This window comes from Oculina patagonica, chromosome 1 (genome assembly GCF_052425735.1).
Source record: "Oculina patagonica isolate OP01 chromosome 1, crgOcupat, whole genome shotgun sequence".
NCBI lineage: Eukaryota > Metazoa > Cnidaria > Anthozoa > Scleractinia > Oculinidae > Oculina > Oculina patagonica.
In genome coordinates, this window is record NC_135758.1 from 8,717,479 (window position 1) to 8,736,788 (window position 19,310).

Genomic DNA, 19,310 nt, shown 5'->3' on the forward strand with positions numbered 1-19,310 from the left:
ATGATCAAAGGAATGGTCCGTCTTATTTCTAACTTGTAATATTTTCATGCCAAATGATCAGTTGTAAAATTCATTCGAGTAAGTATACTGACGGTTCACGAGGTGCAAGAACCCTGGGGCAAGAACACGATAAACGACGCCAGCACAAAGGTAAGCTTGTAAAATGGCCTCATTCAGCCCGGTGTACAGGGAAGGCGGGGGGGGAGGGCTACTTTTTTGCTTGGGTTGAATTTTTAAGGCACCAGATGACATGGATAAGTTAAATTACCACTTGAAAGGAGGAAAACGCCTCTATTCTTACATATGCACGAAGTACTGGTAGCGCGATCACTTAAAAGCGTTGTGATTCTTTTAAAAATTACCTGAACTTTCAACAATTTGTTACTATTACAGTTTCTGTTGTTGTTGTTAGTTATTTTAATATTTCATTAAAGTTTTGTTCTGAACATTTTGTTGTTTCTCAAAAAATTAAACGCCTGTCCCGAATAAGCGCCCTCCCGGCTTAAAGTGCCAAAAGTAAATAAGCGCCCCGGGCGCTAAAACGAATCATTACGGTACGGAAACAAAAGCATAATTTAGGGGACAGGATTGGAATCACCAAAATTAAAGAAATTCTCTTAGGGAACACGGGAACACAAAAATTTTGTTCCCCGGAAGGCCTTCCGAAGTAGATGATATCAGCTACGGACGTTATATATGCATCTATGGGACTATTGGACAAGTGGGCAGACGATAATCGTCACCAACGCTCAAACGCCTTTAGTTTTGAGCTGATAAGCCATGTTATTGTCTATAAGACAGTTAGAGGTCAATGCCATAAATAAATCGAAAGATCGAGTGGTTACATGTTTATTTCTTTCATAGCAATTACGAAATAACAATGTTAAAGCTTATCGTTATTTAACTTACCTAGGTAGGTGAGCTTAAAAGAAGAGGACAATTGGGGGGGGGGGGGGGCGGAAGTGGAGGCTACTACTACAACAACGCAAACATTTTCGTTACATACCCCAATACCGCAAAAAATAAGCGTAAAATACCGAAATGTCGTAGTGGCCTGTATATGGCTAGCAGGCTCGTTGTTGTGAGGGTAAAAATCTAGGCAAAAGGATCAGCAAGAACCTCTTAAATTCATTTACTTAACACGATGTTTCAGCTTGTTTCCGAAATAAAAGACCAAAAACACGAAAATAAATTTTAAAAAGATGAGCTTTTATTCTGACTATCGTCGACTAAAAAGCTTCGAAAACGTGTCACGCAGGTTTGAAGAATACAACGTTCAAGATTCATCGAAATACCGCATGAAAAATTGGCCAATACCGCAATACTGCAAACCGCAATGTCCTCCTCTTTAAAACTGAAAAAAGTAATTATTGCGGTTTTCAGTGAAATGCGAACTCTGAAATTCAAAATCCAACTAACGATTGCGTTTTTCGCTGCCGTCAATCATAATTATGGCGACAGCTAGCGAACCATGAAAAACAGAAACAAACAAAATGGATCGAAATCTACCAATCACAATCGAGAGACGTGACCTTTTGACCCAGGTGAAGTGAGCGTCTGTTTCCCGAGAGGTCCGCAAAGATGATTGACGGCAGCGAAAAGCGTAAACAGTTGGTTGAGGATTGAATTTCAGAGTTCGCATTTCATTGAAAAGCGCAATAAAATTACACAATGTCATAAAACCCACTGGAAGCGTAAATATATAATCATGGTGGGTATTGACTTATAAAATACGAATTTTCAAAGAGCAAGTTAAATCTGCTCGCTTCAGTAATCTAATTAACTGAAAAAAAAAAAACCCAACAACAGCAACAACAACAAAGATAGGAGTAACGGGTGAGCTAAACCTAAGTTAATTAAGGCGATTTGTAATAATCTTTGCATAAACACACAGCCAGCTTTAAGAAACTAAGTATTACTTTTTTCAATTTTTAATGGCGTGCGTGAATCTCTATTGGTCTTCTCAAGAAGACTGCAAACTAACAATAGCTCATTTCAAACTTCGGGCTCAAAAATTTGCTAATCTATGCAGCTGGCTAGTATAAGAAGTATGCTCCGTCTTGTGTACAGCGGGCGGCTGAACACCAGCTAAACCAGTAAGATATGTATTGAATTTGCAAAACGTTTTTCTCTCTAAAACGTTTAATGATTATCTGTGTAGCTTATTTATGTACTATATTTTTCTATGCCATACTGTGCTTTCCGTTTACAAAGTCTTTTATTGTTTTTTATTGAGCTGGGCCCTGAGTTGATACGAGCTACCGAGCTGTACAGGCCCCTCTCAGCTAAATTAAATCACTTCATGCACGTTGCTTATTAGTCGATTCAGCCTGTACAAAAGATTAGTACAGAGCCAGTAATATACAGCACTTTTCGTAGTGTTCAAAGCATAGTTTAGCAATGAAGTGCATAAACTAAAAACTCACTTTGGCAGTTTACACTGATACTGAATAATTCAGTTCTATATGACATCACATGTGGCGGTGAGCCACGTCGTAGTTGATGGTCAGGTGACAGCACTAGTGTAAGTAGTATTCCTGGCATTACAAACGCTTTGATCCACGCTACTCCCAAAATTAGAGAAATTTCGGTTGTGACCGCCAGAAAATGAGAATAGACGATAAAGGGAGAGCCAAGACATACGAACACCGTACCTCAAAACGAATTCAGCATGTCCAAGCTATGGTCTCAAAATTGCGTTGCAGGGTTTTCTGCTCTTCATCTATATCCAACGATTAACAAACACGCTAGCACAAACCTATGACCACGTCTTCCTGACCATGTAGAATATACTTTTGCTATGTACATCACAGAAATTTAGACTCGATCTGAACAGAGTAAAGAGATTTACCGAAAATGCAAGGATTTTGGATTTCGAAAAGCTTATATCCTAAAATGACAAGTAAATAACTTCCTTGCAATAATACTAGTACATGCTTGGTTTGGGCAAACCATCACTAAGAATTTAATTTAAAGATAACGAAGTTTCTGTGCTCCTTCTTAATATGGATAACTGCCTATATAATTACTTCTGACAACGGCTAGAAGTAAACAGCCGTAAATAAATGGTCTGGTGGAAACTTTTAAACACTGTTTGATATCCATTACTTTTGTTAGATTAGAGCAGTTTCAGCAATTGAGTGTCGAGAGTATTTCGCATTTGCTTTGGTTTTGCATTACTACGCTTTGTGATTGGTTTGAAAAACTTGCGCTATTTTCTCTTCCCATCGGAAGTTAAACCAAAGCCAATAGTGAATCGCTCGTACTCTTTTTCCCGGATCATTGGATTGTCTTCTTAGCGAAAGTGATAACTATGGTTTTGGTTTTACGACACTCAATTTGAAACTACTTTTTACTATTAGTTCAGCAGTGCGATTATTTGCACAAGACCATCATCATTGGAGTTATCCCCAGTCACACCAGAACAATTACCGCCACTGCAATAGGAACCCCCTCCCCCTCCGGCTTGTCTTCGATTGTTACCACTTCCTCCCCCAGAGTATCCTCCACCTCCCCCAGATCCGCCATTATCTTCTGACCCCCCTCCCCCACCACCAAACCCTCCCACTGCACCAGGGGGTGGGCCGCCGTTGTATCCGCTGTTCATTCCGCCGGCTCTACCTCCTTCCCAGCCTTGAACACGCGACTCACCCCTCTCACCATGCTCAGAACCTAATCGTTCACACCCTTGGGCAATCCAACCCGCACCAACTCCCCCATGGTAGCTACCACCTGCGGTGTTACATTCGCCTGGCTGGCCCCCAGTCCCTCCCTTACGAACGTTTGATGGGTCTTTACCCACACTGCTGGAGCCATCAGTTCCCCTCTGACCATCCACACCGTTATATCCGCTAGACGCACCCCCTCCCCCTCCGGCAGCCAATAAAAGCACATTACTTGTCGTATAAACAAAACTGCCTCCCCCTCCCCCAGTACCGGCATTGTCCTCTACAGATAGTCCAAGTTCAGCTGCTGTCTTGGTGGTGCTTTGCCCTCCTTTCACTTCCACTGAGTCTCCTCCTCTCTGTCCTACCACAATATTCAGCACTGCTCCTTTGGTCAGACTGAACGTGCCCTCCATTGACGCACCCTTGCCTCCATAGTAAGTTCCAGGATAGTCCCCATAGTTACACGAATGTGTTCCTCCACGGGCACCCCAAGCTTTGATACGATAGCGGCCACTCCTGGGTACTGTAAATGTCTGAACGGTGCCAAAACGTCCTTTTCTTCCATTAGTGGTAAATTCAGTTAACACTATATTTGTGAATAAGAGAACCCGCAGTCTTAACAATTGCACGTTTTCAGTTAACTCTATGCCACTTTATCCACAAGACAATTTACATCACGATACTTTCATCATATGTTTGATGTTACCACTGCTAATATTAGTCGGATTTGTCAAAGTCTTTCGATCAGAGTTTGGTCAAAAGCTATTAAGACCGGTTAGCAGTGTTCCTACCTAACAAAACGTCAAGAAAGCTAAACAAATAACAAGAGCCTAGTTATTAACCGTAACATAACTTTCACCGTTTAAGCTATGGAACAATAAAACATTTCTTTTTTAAGTTACCTGAGCACGTTTTTCCATCACCAGTATATCCAGCTTTACAAGAACAAACATAAGAGCCACGAGTATTCTGACAGTTGGCATTCACGTCACAGACAGGGGCAGAAGCACTGCACTCATCAATATCTGTCAAAAGAATTTGAAGAGCTTTAAAAGTACTCAGCAACAATACAGTCCTGGTTAGAGGGAGGGGGAAACCTCCAGTGTTAAAGAAAAAGGGGTGCTTGTCGGAAAATTTGAATTAAACACATAATGCGTGACTCAAACTTTTTCTGACTCCTAAAAGATACAATTCTAGGAAACACTTTCGAGTAAGAGTTTAGGGGCTTCAATGACGATAAGGATATAGTCAATGAATGCGTTAATCTATGAAAGATTTTAAGCGAGATCGATTTGACTGGGAAGATCAGCACAGTATGACGGATTGTAGTTAACAGTTTTTATTTCGTCGCATGCAACCCTAACGATAACTTGGTGGGTAAAAAGTTGGTGTTCTCTCCTAAACATCTTTGCTAAGTGAAACCGAAATCCGCCGCAATTGATGCCCTTAAACGAGACCACGAGCATCTCCAAGCCTTTCAAAGAAACGTCGACCTCTCCCGTATGCTAGCGTACTAAAACGAAGATGACATAAATTGGTAGCTAACGTAAAATAAAACTTGGTGTCGTGGCAAAATATTATCTTTTCGAAAAGACGTTAAGCAGCCGGAACACCTACGATCTGAGGAAACAGTTTCCCTTTCATTTTTTTTTTTACCTGAACACGTTTTTCCATCGCCAGAAAAGCCAGTTTTACAAGAACAAACATAAGAGCCACGAGAATTCGCACACTTGGCATTTACGTCACAGACAGGGGCAGAAGCACTGCACTCGTCAATATCTGTGAAAGAAATTTGAAATCTCGGTAAGAGTAATCAGCAACCGAACTATCAGTTTTGAGACGGCAGTACGCCCATGCAAAGGAAACTGAAAATGGATAGGTTTCAGACCAGTTATTAGCCTTCAAGACACAGTGGTGTGAAGGAAACACATAATGCGTGAAAGAAATTTGAAATTTGAATAATATCTGTGAAAGAAATTTGAAATCTCGGTAAGAGTAATCAGCAACCGAACTATCAGTTTTGAGACGGCAGTACGCCCATGCAAAGGAAACTGAAAATGGATAGGTTTCAGACCAGTTATTAGCCTTCAAGACACAGTGGTGTGAAGGAAACACATAATGCGTGAAAGAAATTTGAAATTTGAATAATATCTGTGAAAGAAATTTGAAATCTCGGTAAGAGTAATCAGCACCATACTATCAGTTTTGAGACGGCAGTACGCCCATGCAAAGGAAACTAAAAATGAATAGGTTTCAGACCAGTTATTAGCCTTCAAGACACAGTGGTGTGAAGGAAACACATAATGCGTGAAAGAAATTTGAAATTTGAATAATATCTGTGAAAGAAATTTGAAATCTCGGTAAGAGTAATCAGCACCATACTATCAGTTTTGAGACGGCAGTACGCCCATGCAAAGGAAACTAAAAATGAATAGGTTTCAGACCAGTTATTAGCCTTCAAGGCACAGTGGTGTGAAGGAAAGAGGAGAAAAAGAATAACAAAATGATGATAATGATGATGAAGATGATGATGATGAGGAGGATGTTGAAAATGAAAAAAGAAGAAGACGGAGACGAAGAATACGAACAACAACAATAACAACAACAACAACAACAACAACAACAGCTACAATATCAAGAAGAGGAACATGAATGAATGAATGAATGAATGAGTGAATAAATGTTTATTTCCCATGAAGTGATACAAGTGCATTCTAGAATGTATACCAATACAATAACTTGGGAGGAAAACTATAGAAACCCTCACGGGCTTTTATAAAGTAGCCTTTCCTTAAATATAAAAGAAGAAGAAAAAATAAGAGGGTCAAGGGGCAGCAGCAGATTTAGGAGCAGATGGAGTGGCAATGAGAGAGGCAGAGTCAGAGACAGGGGCAAAAAAAGAGTAGCTACGTTCCTACCTAGCAAGATGTCAAGAAAGCTAACTAAATGATAGTAGCCCAGATGTTGACCGTAACATAACTTTCTCGGTGTAAGCCATAGAAAAAACCCATTTCTCTTTCAAGTTACCTGCGCACGTTTTTCCATCGCCTGTAAATCCAACTTTACAAGAACAAACATAAGATCCCCGTGTATTCTGACAGTTGGCGTTTATGTCGCAGACAGGGGCAGAAGAAGTGCACTCATTGATATCTGACAAAAGAATGTGGAAAGTTAGAAAATTACTCATGAACAGCACAATCCCGATGTGGGGGGGATTAAACTAAACACATAATGGAGACCAGTAAAGGAGTGACTAACGCATTATTTTACCCCTAAAAGATACCATTCAAAAAAGATTCTCAAAAAAAGAGATAAAGTAATTTCAATGGCGATAAGGATAAAGTCACTGAATGCTTTGATCATTGAAAAATAAAGACTTTATGCAAGATCGATTGGAATGAAACGATCAGCACCGTATGACGGAACAGTTTGTTGTGAACAGTTTTTGTTTCATTGCGTGCAACCAGAAACGATAACTTGGTGGGTAAAACATTGGTGTTCTGTCCTAAACATCTTAGCTAAGTGAGACCAAAATCCGCTATTAATGCCGTTCAACAAGACCACGAGCATCATGGTTCCTTTCACAGGAAAGTCCCTCCCCTGCGCTAGCGTAGCTATCTGAATATAAAACTTGTTATTCTCTTTAAAGCAGCCAGAACACCTACGATCTGAGAAAACAGTTTCCCTTTCAATTTTTTTTTTACCTGAGCACGTTTTTCCATCGCCAGAAAATCCAGTCTCACAAGAACAAACATATGAACCACGAGTATTCGTACACTTGGCATTTACGTCACAGACAGGGGCAGAAGCACTGCACTCGTCAATATCTGGCAAAGAAATGAGAAATCTCTGTTAGAGTTATCAGCAACCAAACTATCAGTTTGGATAGGCCGACACCAAATCAAGCCTGAAAAAAAAGAAGGCAGAATGCCCATGTGAATAAAACTGAAGAAAATAAGGAGAAGCAAACGCAGAGGCAGGGGTAGAGGAGAGGTAGAAATAAAGGGAAATCTCGTGGTAGAGAAGAGTACAGGCAAGAACAGAGAAATAGGCAAAGGTAGAGGTAGCGACAGAGGCAGGGTCAGAAGCAGGGGCAAAGCTAGAGGTAGAGGCAGAGGAATAGGTAGTAGAAGAAGTACATTCAGAAGCAGAGGTAGACAGAGAAACAGAGGCAGAGGCAGAGGCAGAGGCAGAGGCAGAAGAAGAGGCAGAGGCAGAGGTAGAGGCAGAGGTAGAGGTAGAGGCAGGGGCAGGGGTAGAGGTAGAGGCAGAGATAGAGGCAGGGGCAGAGGCAGAGGCAGAGGTAGAGGTAGAGGTAGAAGTAGAGGTAGAGGCAGAGGGGTAGGTAGAGGCAGAGGCAAAGGCAGAGGCAGAGGTAGAGAGAGAGGCAGAGGCAGAGGCAGAAACTGAGGCAGAGGCAGAAACAGAGGCAGAGGCCGAGGTAGAGGTAGAGGCAGAAGCAGAGGCAAAAGCAGGAGCAAAGACAGAGGCAGAGGTAGAGGCAAAAACAGAAGCAGAGACAAAAGCAGGGGCAGAGGCAAACGTATAGGCATATGCAGAGGTAGAGGTAAAGTCAGAAGCAGAAGCAGAGGCAGAAACAGAGGCAGAGGCCGAGGTAGAGGTAGAGGCAGAAGCAGAGGCAAAAGCAGGAGCAAAGACAGAGGCAGAGGCAGAGGTAAAGGCAGAAGCAGAAGCAGAAACAAAAGCAAGGGCAGAGGCAGACGCATTGGCATGTGCAGAGGTAGAGGTAAAGGCAGAAGCAGAAGCAGAGGCAAAAGCAGGGGCAGAGGCAAAGGCATAGGCATAGGCATGGCAGGGGCAGAGGTAGAGATAGAGATAGAGGAAGAAATAGAGGCAGAAACATAAGCAGAGAAAAAGCAGGGGCAGAGGCAAAGGCATAGGCATAGGCATGGCAGGGACAGAGGTAGAGGTAGAGGCAGAGGCAGAAGCAGAAGCAGAGGCAGAAGCAGGGGCAGAGGCAAAGGCAGAAGCTAAAAGCTGAGGCGTTGGCAGAATTAGAGGCAGAGGCAGAAGCAGAAGCAGAGGCAATGGCAGAGGCAGAAGCGTAGGCATAGGCAGAGGTAGAGGCAGCGGCAGAAGCAGAAGCAGAGGCAAAAGAAGGGGCAGAGGCATAGGCATGGGCAGGGGTAGAGGTAGAGGAAGAAGCAGATGCAGGGGCAGAGGCCGGGCAGAGGCAGAGGCAGAGGCAGAGGCAGAGGCAGAGGCAGAGGCAGAGGCAGAGGCAGAGGCAGAGGCAGAGGCAACGGCAACGGCAAAAGCAGGGGCAGTGGCAGGAAGAAGAAGAAAAGAAGAAGAAGACGGAGACGAAGAATACGAACAACAACAATAACAACAACAACAGCTACAACATCAAGAAGAGGAACATGAATGAATGAATGAATGAATGAATGAATGAATAAATGAATGAATGAATGAGTGAATGAGTGAATAAATGTTTATTTCCCATGAAGTGATACAAGTGCATTCTAGAATGTATACCAATAAAATAACTTGGGAGGAAAACTATAGAAACCCTCACGGGCTTTTATAAAGTAGCTTCCTTAAATATAAAAGAAGAAGAAAAAATAAGAGGGTCAAGGGGCAGCAGCAGATTTAGGAGCAGATGGAGTGGCAATGAGAGAGGCAGAGTCAGAGACAGGGGCAGAAAAAGAGTAGCTACGTTCCTACCTAGCAAGATGTCAAGAAAGCTAACTAAATGATAGAAGCCCAGATGTTGACCATAACATAACTTTCTCGGTGTAAGCCATAGAAAAAACCCATTTCTCTTTCAAGTTACCTGCGCACGTTTTTCCATCGCCTGTAAATCCAACTTTACAAGAACAAACATAAGATCCCCGTGTATTCTGACAGTTGGCGTTTATGTCGCAGACACGGGCAGAAGAAGTGCACTCATTGATATCTGGCAAAAGAATGTGGAAAGTTAGAAAATTACTCATGAACAGCACAATCCCGATGTGGGGGGGATTAAACTAAACACATAATGGAGACCAGTAAAGGAGTGACTAACGCATTATTTTACCCCTAAAAGATACCATTCAAAAAAGATTCTCAAAAAAAGAGATAAAGTAATTTCAATGGCGATAAGGATGAAGTCACTGAATGCTTTGATCATTGAAAAATAAAGACTTTATGCAAGATCGATTGGAATGAAACGATCAGCACCGTATGACGGAACAGTTTGTTGTGAACAGTTTTTGTTTCATTGCGTGCAACCAGAAACGATAACTTGGTGGGTAAAACATTGGTGTTCTGTCCTAAACATCTTAGCTAAGTGAGACCAAAATCCGCTATTAATGCCGTTCAACAAGACCACGAGCATCATGGTTCCTTTCACAGGAAAGTCCCTCCCCTGCGCTAGCGTAGCTATCTGAATATAAAACTTGTTATTCTCTTTAAAGCAGCCAGAACACCTACGATCTGAGAAAACAGTTTCCCTTTCAATTTTTTTTACCTGAGCACGTTTTTCCATCGCCAGAAAATCCAGTCTCACAAGAACAAACATATGAACCACGAGTATTCGTACACTTGGCATTTACGTCACAGACAGGGGCAGAAGCACTGCACTCGTCAATATCTGGCAAAGAAATGTGAAATCTCTGTTAGAGTTATCAGCAACCAAACTATCAGTTTGGATAGGCCGACACCAAATCAAGCCTGAAAAAAAAGAAGGCAGAATGCCCATGTGAATAAAACTGAAGAACATAAGGAGAAGCAAACGCAGAGGCAGGGGTAGAGGAGAGGTAGAAATAAAGGGAAATCTCGTGGTAGAGAAGAGTACAGGCAAGAACAGAGAAATAGGCAAAGGTAGAGGTAGCGACAGAGGCAGGGTCAGAAGCAGAGGCAAAGCTAGAGGTAGAGGCAGAGGAATAGGTAGTAGAAGAAGTACATTCAGAAGCAGAGGTAGACAGAGAAACAGAGGCAGAGGCAGAGGCAGTTAGTAGTAGAGGCAGAGGCAGGGGCAGAGGCAGGGGCAGGGGCAGGGGCAGGGGCAGGGGCAGGGGCAGGGGCAGGGGCAGGGGCAGAGGCAGAGGCAGAGGCAGAGGCAGAGGCAGAGGCAGAGGCAGAGGCAGAGGCAGAGGTAGAGGCAGAGGCAGAGGTAGAGGCAGAGGTAGAGGTTGAGGCAGGGGTAGGGGCAGAGGTAGAGGCAGAGGCAGAGGTAGAGGTAGAGGCAGAAGCAGAGGCAAAAGCAGGAGCAAAGACAGAGGCAGAGGCAGAGGTAGAGGCAGAAACAGAAGCAGAGACAAAAGCAGGGGCAGAGGCAGACGCATAGGCATATGCAGAGGTAGAGGTAAAGGCACAAGCAGAAGCAGAGGCAGAAACAGAGGCAGAGGCCAAGGTAGAGGTAGAGGCAGAAGCAGAGGCAAAAGGAGGAGCAAAGACAGAGGCAGAGGCAGAGGTAAAGGCAGAAGCAGAAGCAGAAACAAAAGCAGGGGCAGAGGCAGACGCATTGGCATGTGCAGAGGTAGAGGTAAAGGCAGAAGCAGAAGCAGAGGCAAAAGCAGGGGCAGAGGCAAAGGCATAGGCATAGGCATGGCAGGGTCAGAGGTAGAGATAGAGGAAGAAATAGAGGCAGAAGCATAAGCAGAGGCAAAAGCAGGGGCAGAGGCAAAGGCATAGGCATAGGCATGGCAGGGACAGAGGTAGAGGCAGAGGCAGAGGCAGAGGCAGAGGCAGAAGCAGGGGCAGAGGCAAAGGCAGAAGCAAAAAGCTGAGGCATGGGCAGAATAAGAGGCAGAGGCAGAAGCAGAAGCAGAGGCAATGGCAGAGGCAGAAGCGTAAGCATAGGCAGAGGTAGAGGCAGCGGCAGAAGCAGAAGCAGAGGCAAAAGAAGGGGCAGAGGCAGAGGCATAGGCATGGGCAGAGGTAGAGGTAGAGGAAGAAGCAGATGCAGGGGCAGGGGCAGAGGCAGAGGCATAGGCATGGGCCGAGGTAGAGGTAGAGGAAGAAGCAGATGCAGGGGCAGTGGCCTTGCAGAGGCAGAGGCAGAGGCAACGGCAACGGCAAAAGCAGGGGCAGTGGCAGGAGCAGAGGCAAAGGCAGAAGCAGAGGTAGAGGCTGAGGCAGAGGCAGAGGCAGAGGCAGAGGCAGCGGCAGAGGCAAAGGAAAAGGCAGCAGCAGAGGCAGAGGCAGCGGCAGAGGCAGAGGCAGAGGGAGAGGCAAAAGCAAAGGCAAAGGCAAAGGCAGCGGCAGAGGCAGAGGCAAAGGCAGAGGCAGAGGCAGAGGCAGAGGCAGCGGCAGCGGCAGCGGCAGAGGCAGAGGCAGAGGCAGAGGCAGAGGCAGAGGCAGAGGCAGAGGCAGAGGCAGAGGCAGAGGCGGAAGCAGAAGCAGAAGCAGAGGCAAAAGCAGAGGCCAAGGCAGGGGCATAGGCATAGACAGAGGTAGGAGTAGAGGTAGAGGCAGAGGCAGAACCAGAAGCTGAGGCAAAAGCAGGGGCGGAGGCAAAGGCATAGCCATAGGCATAGGCAGAGGAAGAGGCAGAAGCAGAAGAAAAGGCAAAAGGAGGGGCAGAGGCAGAAGCATAGGCATAGGCAGAGGCAGAGGCAGAGGCAGAGGCAGAGGCAGAGGCAGAGGCAGAGGCAGAGGCAGAGGCAGAGGCAGAGGCAGAGGCAGAGGCAGAGGCAGAGGCAGAGGCAGAGGTAGAGGCAGAAGCAGAAGCAGAGGCAAAAGAAGGGGCAGAGGCATAGGCATAGGCAGAGGTAGAGGTAGAGGCAGAAGCAGACGCAGGGGCAGAGGCCGGGCAGAGGCAGAGGCAGAGGCAGAGGCAGAGGCAGAGGCAGAGGCAGAGGCAGAGGAAGAGGCAGAGGCAGAGGCAGAGGCAGCGGCAGAGGCAGAGGCAGAGGCAGAGGCAGAGGCAGAGGCAGAGGCAGAGGCAGAGGCAGAGGCAGAGGCAGAGGCAGAGGCAGAGGCAAAGGCGGAGGCGGAGGCGGAGGTGGAGGCAGAGGCAGAATCAGAGGCAGATGTCGTGTTTACTAAAACACGTTACATGGCAAACGTAGTAATAATTTATAACAACTTAAGCGTAACTGCATGCTATCAGTAGTGTTACAATCTCACTTAATTTACCTTTCAATGTTTTCTTGCGTGAATGGGTCTTTGATAGCCTTTTTTCAAATAAGCTTCCAATAATGTAACACAATCTCACTTTATTTGCCTTTGAATGTTTTATTTTTTGCGTCATTTCGTAGCGCGAATTCTATTTTTTCACCACAAAAATATTTAAAGTTAACCTTTGCTCTTTTCCAGCATTAAGTATTTTTTTTGTGAATATGTTTACCTTTCTGTCAGCACCTATAGCGTTATTTGAGCAGCGAATAAAATTTGAGAAAAAGATGCGCGTTTCTGCTCGACTCAAAAAGATGAAAAACGGATGACGTGACACGAGATGAGGTGACACGAAACAAAAACGTGCTGCATGAATGTCGTTAATTTTGTGCTAAAACACGTCACATGGCAAGCGTAACTGCATGTAGCTTAAAGCTGCTATAAGTAATGTTAAAATCTCACTTAAATTACCTTTCAATGTTTTCTTGCGTGAATGGGTCTTTGATAGCCTTTTTTCAAATAAGCTTCCAATAATGTAACACAATCTCACTTTTTTGCCTTTGAATGTTTTATTTTTTGCGTCATTTCGTAGCGCGAATTCTATTTTTTCACCACAAAAATATTTAAAGTTAACCTTTGCTCTTTTCCAGCATTAAGTATTTTTTTTGTGAATATGTTTACCTTTCTGTCAGCACCTATAGCGTTATTTGAGCAGCGAATAAATTTTGAGAAAAAGATGCGCGTTTCTGCTCGACTCAAAAAGATGAAAAACGGATGACGTGACACGAGATGAGGTGACACGAAACAAAAACGTGCTGCATGAATGTCGTTAATTTTGTACTAAAACACGTCACATGGCAAGCGTAACTGCATGTAGCTTAAAGCTGCCATCAGTAATGTCACAATCTCGCTTCATTTGCCTTTGAATATTTTCTTACGCAAATGGGTCATTGATAGCGTATGCTCTGAGGCCTCGTACAGCGAATTCTATTCTCTTTTTTCACCAGAGGATAAGTGTAACTGATCCTCTTTCGATTTCTTTTGTGAAATTCAACCTTCAGTGGAAGAGAGAGACCCTGGGAACGAGGTTAGAGAATAATTTGTTTTTGATTGACATGTGCTGAATGGCGTTCTAAAGATATTTTCTGTCAGTACTTTTATCGATAGATGCAAAAATTAATTGCGGTTAAATATCAGAATGGAGTGAGTGAGTGATCCAGTGAGAGGAAACACGTGACTTCGAGAATGATCCCTTAACCTCATTACCATTCGGTAAATTGGTGAAATAACTTAAACTAAAGAAGGCGCCGTCAGTAATTAAAATTTTTGATTTACCTTCTGTCTTCATGTCACACTGTGCTAGTACAGTCGTCTCAGGTAAAATAGAATCAAACCAGTATTTGCTGCTGACCGCTTGTCCTCCTTCACTCCCCTTGATTTCTGTGCACGTTTCAGCGGGTAGTTCAGGGATAGAACCTAGTGGGACTGTCCACACATACACAGGTGTCACATTTGAACCCAGAATTATGTTCTTTCTTTCACCAGTCTCCTGAAGATTAGTCTGGTAGAGCTCTCCTCTGGTGTGCGGAGGGTCATACTTTCGAGTCCATTTGGGAGAACTTAAAAAATCTTTTTCTGTGAGTAGCAACAAAAGCACACCTTCTCTTGTGCCACTCAATAATTATTTTTTTCTCATTAATTTACTTTTTTCTGTAATCATTTTGCTGCATTGGTCTTGTTAAAGAAGCTTACTTTTCAGGAGAGCGTGACTCTTTCGTGATTCAGTTATTGCGACGTTGTGTTTTATGTCAAAGCTAAAATGAGTGACATATGTCAAACAGAAGGTTCGCGTGGTTTTGTCGAGGGAATCGACGGGTAGCAGATTTCGGAGCTATGTTGTACACGTTTTATTGAATTAAACGTTGTGTTTATTGGAATTCGTTTCTATCGTCGCAACACTCACCTCTATTCCGGTCTCGTCTAAAATAGAGTCTGTCAGGGTCAGGAACAAAGTCTTCAGGTCTGGCTTCCTTGGTCCGGTTGTTGAATTCGCACGTCTCACGGGAAATGACATAATTAAAACTTTGACATCGGACGTCTTGGTAACAATGCAGCAAGCACATACCGCTAAGTGGTACACCCGTCATCTTCTTGAAGATGTGTCGCCGTAGCATCCAGCCAAGTTTGGAGTATTCGGCTTCCTGTCCCTCGCATTGTTGAGTAGCGGCACCGTAGAACATTTGGCAGAGGATGAATATAACTTTGATGTAAAGAAGCTGCTTAGTAGCCATTTCGGCAGCAGCAGCAAAATGCCTGGAATTAAAAAAAACGAGAAGAAGAGTTAGCTTAATATATTGTTGGAGTAAAAATTGTGGTGAAAATATATCAAATAGATTAAGCCAACCAAAAAGCGGAGCTCGCCAATTAGATTTTTACGACCTTTAAGATTTAATTCTGAATTTGCGCGGTAGATGATCAACGTTTTGTTAATGAGAAGTGTCGATAAATACGACGTTGTCATGTCCTTTTTAATATATATATTTTTGGTAAAGAATTTGTAATTGACAGGGCTGTATGTGTGGGTTCCTCGCGTAGGCTTAATTTTCACAGTTCTGGCAACGGTTGCATTACAGAAATTCGCCCCTGTATGATCTAACTTCAAAGGGAGTCGCTCATGTAAGTCATTCTAAAGCACCTTTTTGTGTAAAAGAAGAACTTAAATCAAACTGTAAGCAAAACATCAAATCTGTGGATTTTGCCCAAGTACGGGTGAAAGGTTACTAACTTAAATATTCCACTTACGTTGTAAAACATCAGACACTTTTGGAGTCACTCGAAAATATATTTTAAGTTCTTTCAGTGACAAAACTTGTTTTTAAGAAAGCGTAATAATTTGAGTTTTCCAATTATTTACAAGGGAAACTCCTCGCTATGTGACTCAATTGGAGCTGATAACGTCAACAGTAAATATTTAATGACTTTTTCCATAAACTACGAGTAGGCATTTTTAGACTTCAACTCAAGTCAATAGAATAAGGTCTCGATCATTAGCGAAATGCTACAGTGCTGCAATAAGAATGAATGTCATCTTCTAAATTTTTAAGTGAAAAGCACTTCGAGTGTCTGAACAGGAAAACTGATTTTATTTTATTTTTTGAAGTATCAAAGAGTTTCCGGCGAAAAGAAGGGAAAAAAGGAAAAAAAAACTATAGAGTTTCTTGTCTGCCAAATGGTTATATGCAATTCATGTTAGGAAAGAGAAGTCTATTTTAATGTCCCATTTTATGCCTACAAAGTTTGACATTTGCTGACAGAAAACAGGTTGTTTTCACACCATATCATGTTCAGCAAGAATGAAATACAACTTTATCCATTATGGTTTTGACAAACAGAAGGCTCGGCTATTGAATTAGTTTTCTTGCCAACACGTTCGTAAAGAAGTTACAAATGTTATCAATTTTTTTTTCTAAATAAAAGCAGTATTTTTACAAAGACGATAAGTCTCGCATAGAAGTTGAACGCCATACACCCTTCATTAAAAAATATAATTAATTTCAGCCTGTTTTAAAACAAACAAAGTGTCTTATGTAAATTAATTTTAGTTATATTTATTTATTCATATTACCCAACAGTCTTGTAATGGAGATTTTTACTCTTTAAATGGAATTTAGGTTCAAAAAAATGTGCACACATTTCTGCAAAAGTTCATTAAAAAAGATCAAAAGAAGATTTTAAAAATATAAAAAAAAGTTTTGTAGATAATTTGATGTGTTAGAAAACTTTCCATTTATTAAGAACGATAGGATCAATAAATCCTTGTGCATCGTTTTCGAATACGAAGATATGTATTTCACTTAAGGTGGCCCAAACCTATTTATTTACGTGATGGTTGCCGGTGTGAATCGCACTTTTTGACAGGAAAGATTTCACCGATTTCTTCGAATGTTTGCATCCTGAATGAAAAATGTTCAAATTCACGGAAAATGGCATTCGATTTTCAGTCGGAATAAAAACTTTTGAGATTTGAAGATATTTTCAAAATCTAGTTTTTACCAAAAATGTCCATAAATTTAAAACCCGACGACGGATTTCTTCTAAACGTTAGCAAATAAGCCTCAGAGCTCTGAAGTTTTGTATCAGGAAGTTTCATGACAATCCTGACCATGCAACTCGCTGCACAAAATGCTGATCAAATTTTATTCGAAAATGCTTCGCTAATGCATTCATTTCAACTGATGCACAAATAGCTGGACAGTGCAACCGGACTACCTAGTGATTTGCAAGGATAATGATCCCCAATACCTTATCATAAAGAAAGTGAGGAGTCAGAAACCTACAGCAAATACAGACAGCGCAACAAGAAGCACAATTTTATGACGCTTGCAAGGTAAAATCAGATAATTTATATCCAGCTACCCTATCTTGTATTTGTTCCTTTGTTTTCGAAAAAAATCTTAGCATGGCAAAAAAGAACATCTACGAAAAACCCTTACCAGTTTTCATCACAGTGGGTTCCTATTCTGGGGAGAAATAAAGCTGCCAAGTTCAGTACTTCTAACTTTCCGCTTTTCGACTGCATCGAGAACCTTTGTGCTCAATAATATATTCATGATAGCTGACTTTGTTTTCGAATTCTTCACGGCCAGTTTGCCACTTGGGCATAGCGAGTGTTCAAATATGAAAATGGCTTTCTTATTAAAATGATGTTTTAATGTTTCCCGAGACTTGTTATCCCCAAGTGGCAAACTGGCCGTAAGGAATGCGAAAACAAAGTCAGCTACCTTGAATATATTATTAGGCACAGGGTTTTCATTGCAGTCGAAAAGCAAATGCTGGGAAGTACTCAACTTGGCGGTTTTATTTCTCCTCAGAATGGGGACCTACTGTGATGAAAACTGGTAAGTGGTTTTCTTAGATGTTCATTTTTGCTATGCTAAGATTTTTTTCAAAAATGAATGAACGAAAATGTGATAGGTGAGATGAATATAAAATATTTAATTTTACCTTTCACGCGTCATAAAATTGTGCTTCTTGTTGTGCTGTCTGTATTTGCTGTAGGTTTCTGATTACTCACTTTCTTTTTGATAAGGCATTAGGGATCATTATCCCTGCAGATGACCGATAGTTTGGCTTCACTGTTCCGCTGTTTGTGCGTCAGTTGACATGAATGCATGAGCGTCGCATTTTTAGATAAAATTTGATCAGTATTTTGTGCAGCGAATTGCATGGTCAGGATTGTCATGAAACGTCCTGACACAAAACTTGATAGCTTTGAGGCTTTTTTGCTAAAGTTTAAAAGAAATCTGTCGTCGGGTTTTAAATTTATGGACATTTTTGGTAAAAACTAGATTTTGAAAATATCTTCAAATCTCAAAAGTTTTTATTCCGACTGAAAATCGAATGCCATTTCCGTAAATTCGAACAGTTTTCATTCAGAACGCAAAAATTCGAAGAAATCGGTGAAATCTTTCCTGCCAAAAAACGCGATTCAAAAATGCAACCATCACGTAAATAAATAGGTTCGGGCCACCTTAAAATGGAGAAAGTGTCTTGACGAAATTTGGACATTTCAAGAGGTTGAGTAACGTTTCGTCGTACAAACTTTAAACCGAGCAAGTAAAATCCTTTTAATCGCCTAAGTTCGGTGATTTTCACTTAAAAAATAGTCTTCAAGCTTTGGCCATTTCTGACAAGAGGTTTTTTTTCCTAGAAATCTCAAAATAAATTAATTTTGAGCAATTTTATCTTCACCAAACTTCTGAAAAATCATTACAGCGATAAAGTAGTGTAGACGTTGAGCGCGCAAAATTCCAGGACATGTTCATTGACGCGAATTTTCTCGTCGTGAAAACGATCATTGATTAAGCTCAAAGTAACAAACCAGTTTTGCCAACCTCTTCAAAAAATTCGAACATGACTTTTTTTTTCAAATTTTCGAACTTCAAAAAATCGAACATCATGTGATTTTTTTCAAATTTCAAACGGGGATCCCAATCAAAGCTCGCCGTCTCCGGCAGAACATGCAGACAGAAAGTGACAAAGTGCATGTGTAGTCCAAGCTTCTCCTACCTTAAGCAATTCCCAACTTCCTATTTGCAATCCTTGCAATTGCCTGCAAGTTCACTTGTTAAGCCAACTCAAAAGTTTTCCAAGCCTAGTGGCCAAACACAGGAAGCTGCAGGTTTTTGTAATTCGATGCCGCATTTTAACGGAATCATAATTAACAAATATAACTATAAAGTTACAGAGCTCTTTTTCCGCATCAGAATGTTTTTAGCATATACAGTATTTGTTTTAACAAAATAAGACTTCAAAAACAAATCGCATGTTCAAAGAGGATAAGTGCTGGCACCACCAGTGTCGAAGTTAATTTGAAAAGAAGCTGTTAAAAGTTACACCACATCTTCGCCATGTTTGCAACACCTTTTTGCGAAAAAGAAATACGCTTACTTGTAACATGCATGAGCGTTGTCATGCGAAAAAACATTAAAGGGCAAATAAAAAATAATTGGGCATAAAAACTTCATTCCCTTAATTTTAATAAAAAGAAAAAAACCCTTTAACAGTAAAATTTTTCCT

General features: G+C 42.0%; 1 protein-coding gene across 4 annotated transcripts; it reads right to left on the bottom strand.

Annotated features, from left to right (window-relative positions):
- Positions 1–1,840: 1,840 nt before the first annotated feature.
- LOC144654404 (uncharacterized) lies at positions 1,841–18,853 on the bottom strand. Of its 4 annotated transcripts, XM_078514551.1 has the most exons (10): positions 18,801–18,853; positions 14,695–15,044; positions 14,067–14,216; positions 10,141–10,263; positions 9,466–9,588; positions 7,373–7,495; positions 6,696–6,818; positions 5,325–5,447; positions 4,571–4,693; positions 1,841–4,254 (listed from the first exon to the last, which is right to left on the bottom strand). In XM_078514551.1, the coding sequence occupies exons 2-10, from the start codon at positions 15,020–15,022 to the stop codon at positions 3,359–3,361; spliced, it is 2,112 nt and encodes a 703-aa protein (XP_078370677.1). In that variant the 5' UTR covers positions 15,023–15,044; positions 18,801–18,853; the 3' UTR covers positions 1,841–3,358. The 4 variants fall into 4 exon arrangements, with proteins under 4 accessions (XP_078370677.1, XP_078370685.1, XP_078370693.1 ...); XM_078514559.1 differs by lacking the exon at positions 9,466–9,588; XM_078514567.1 differs by lacking the exon at positions 6,696–6,818.
- Positions 18,854–19,310: the final 457 nt, after the last annotated feature.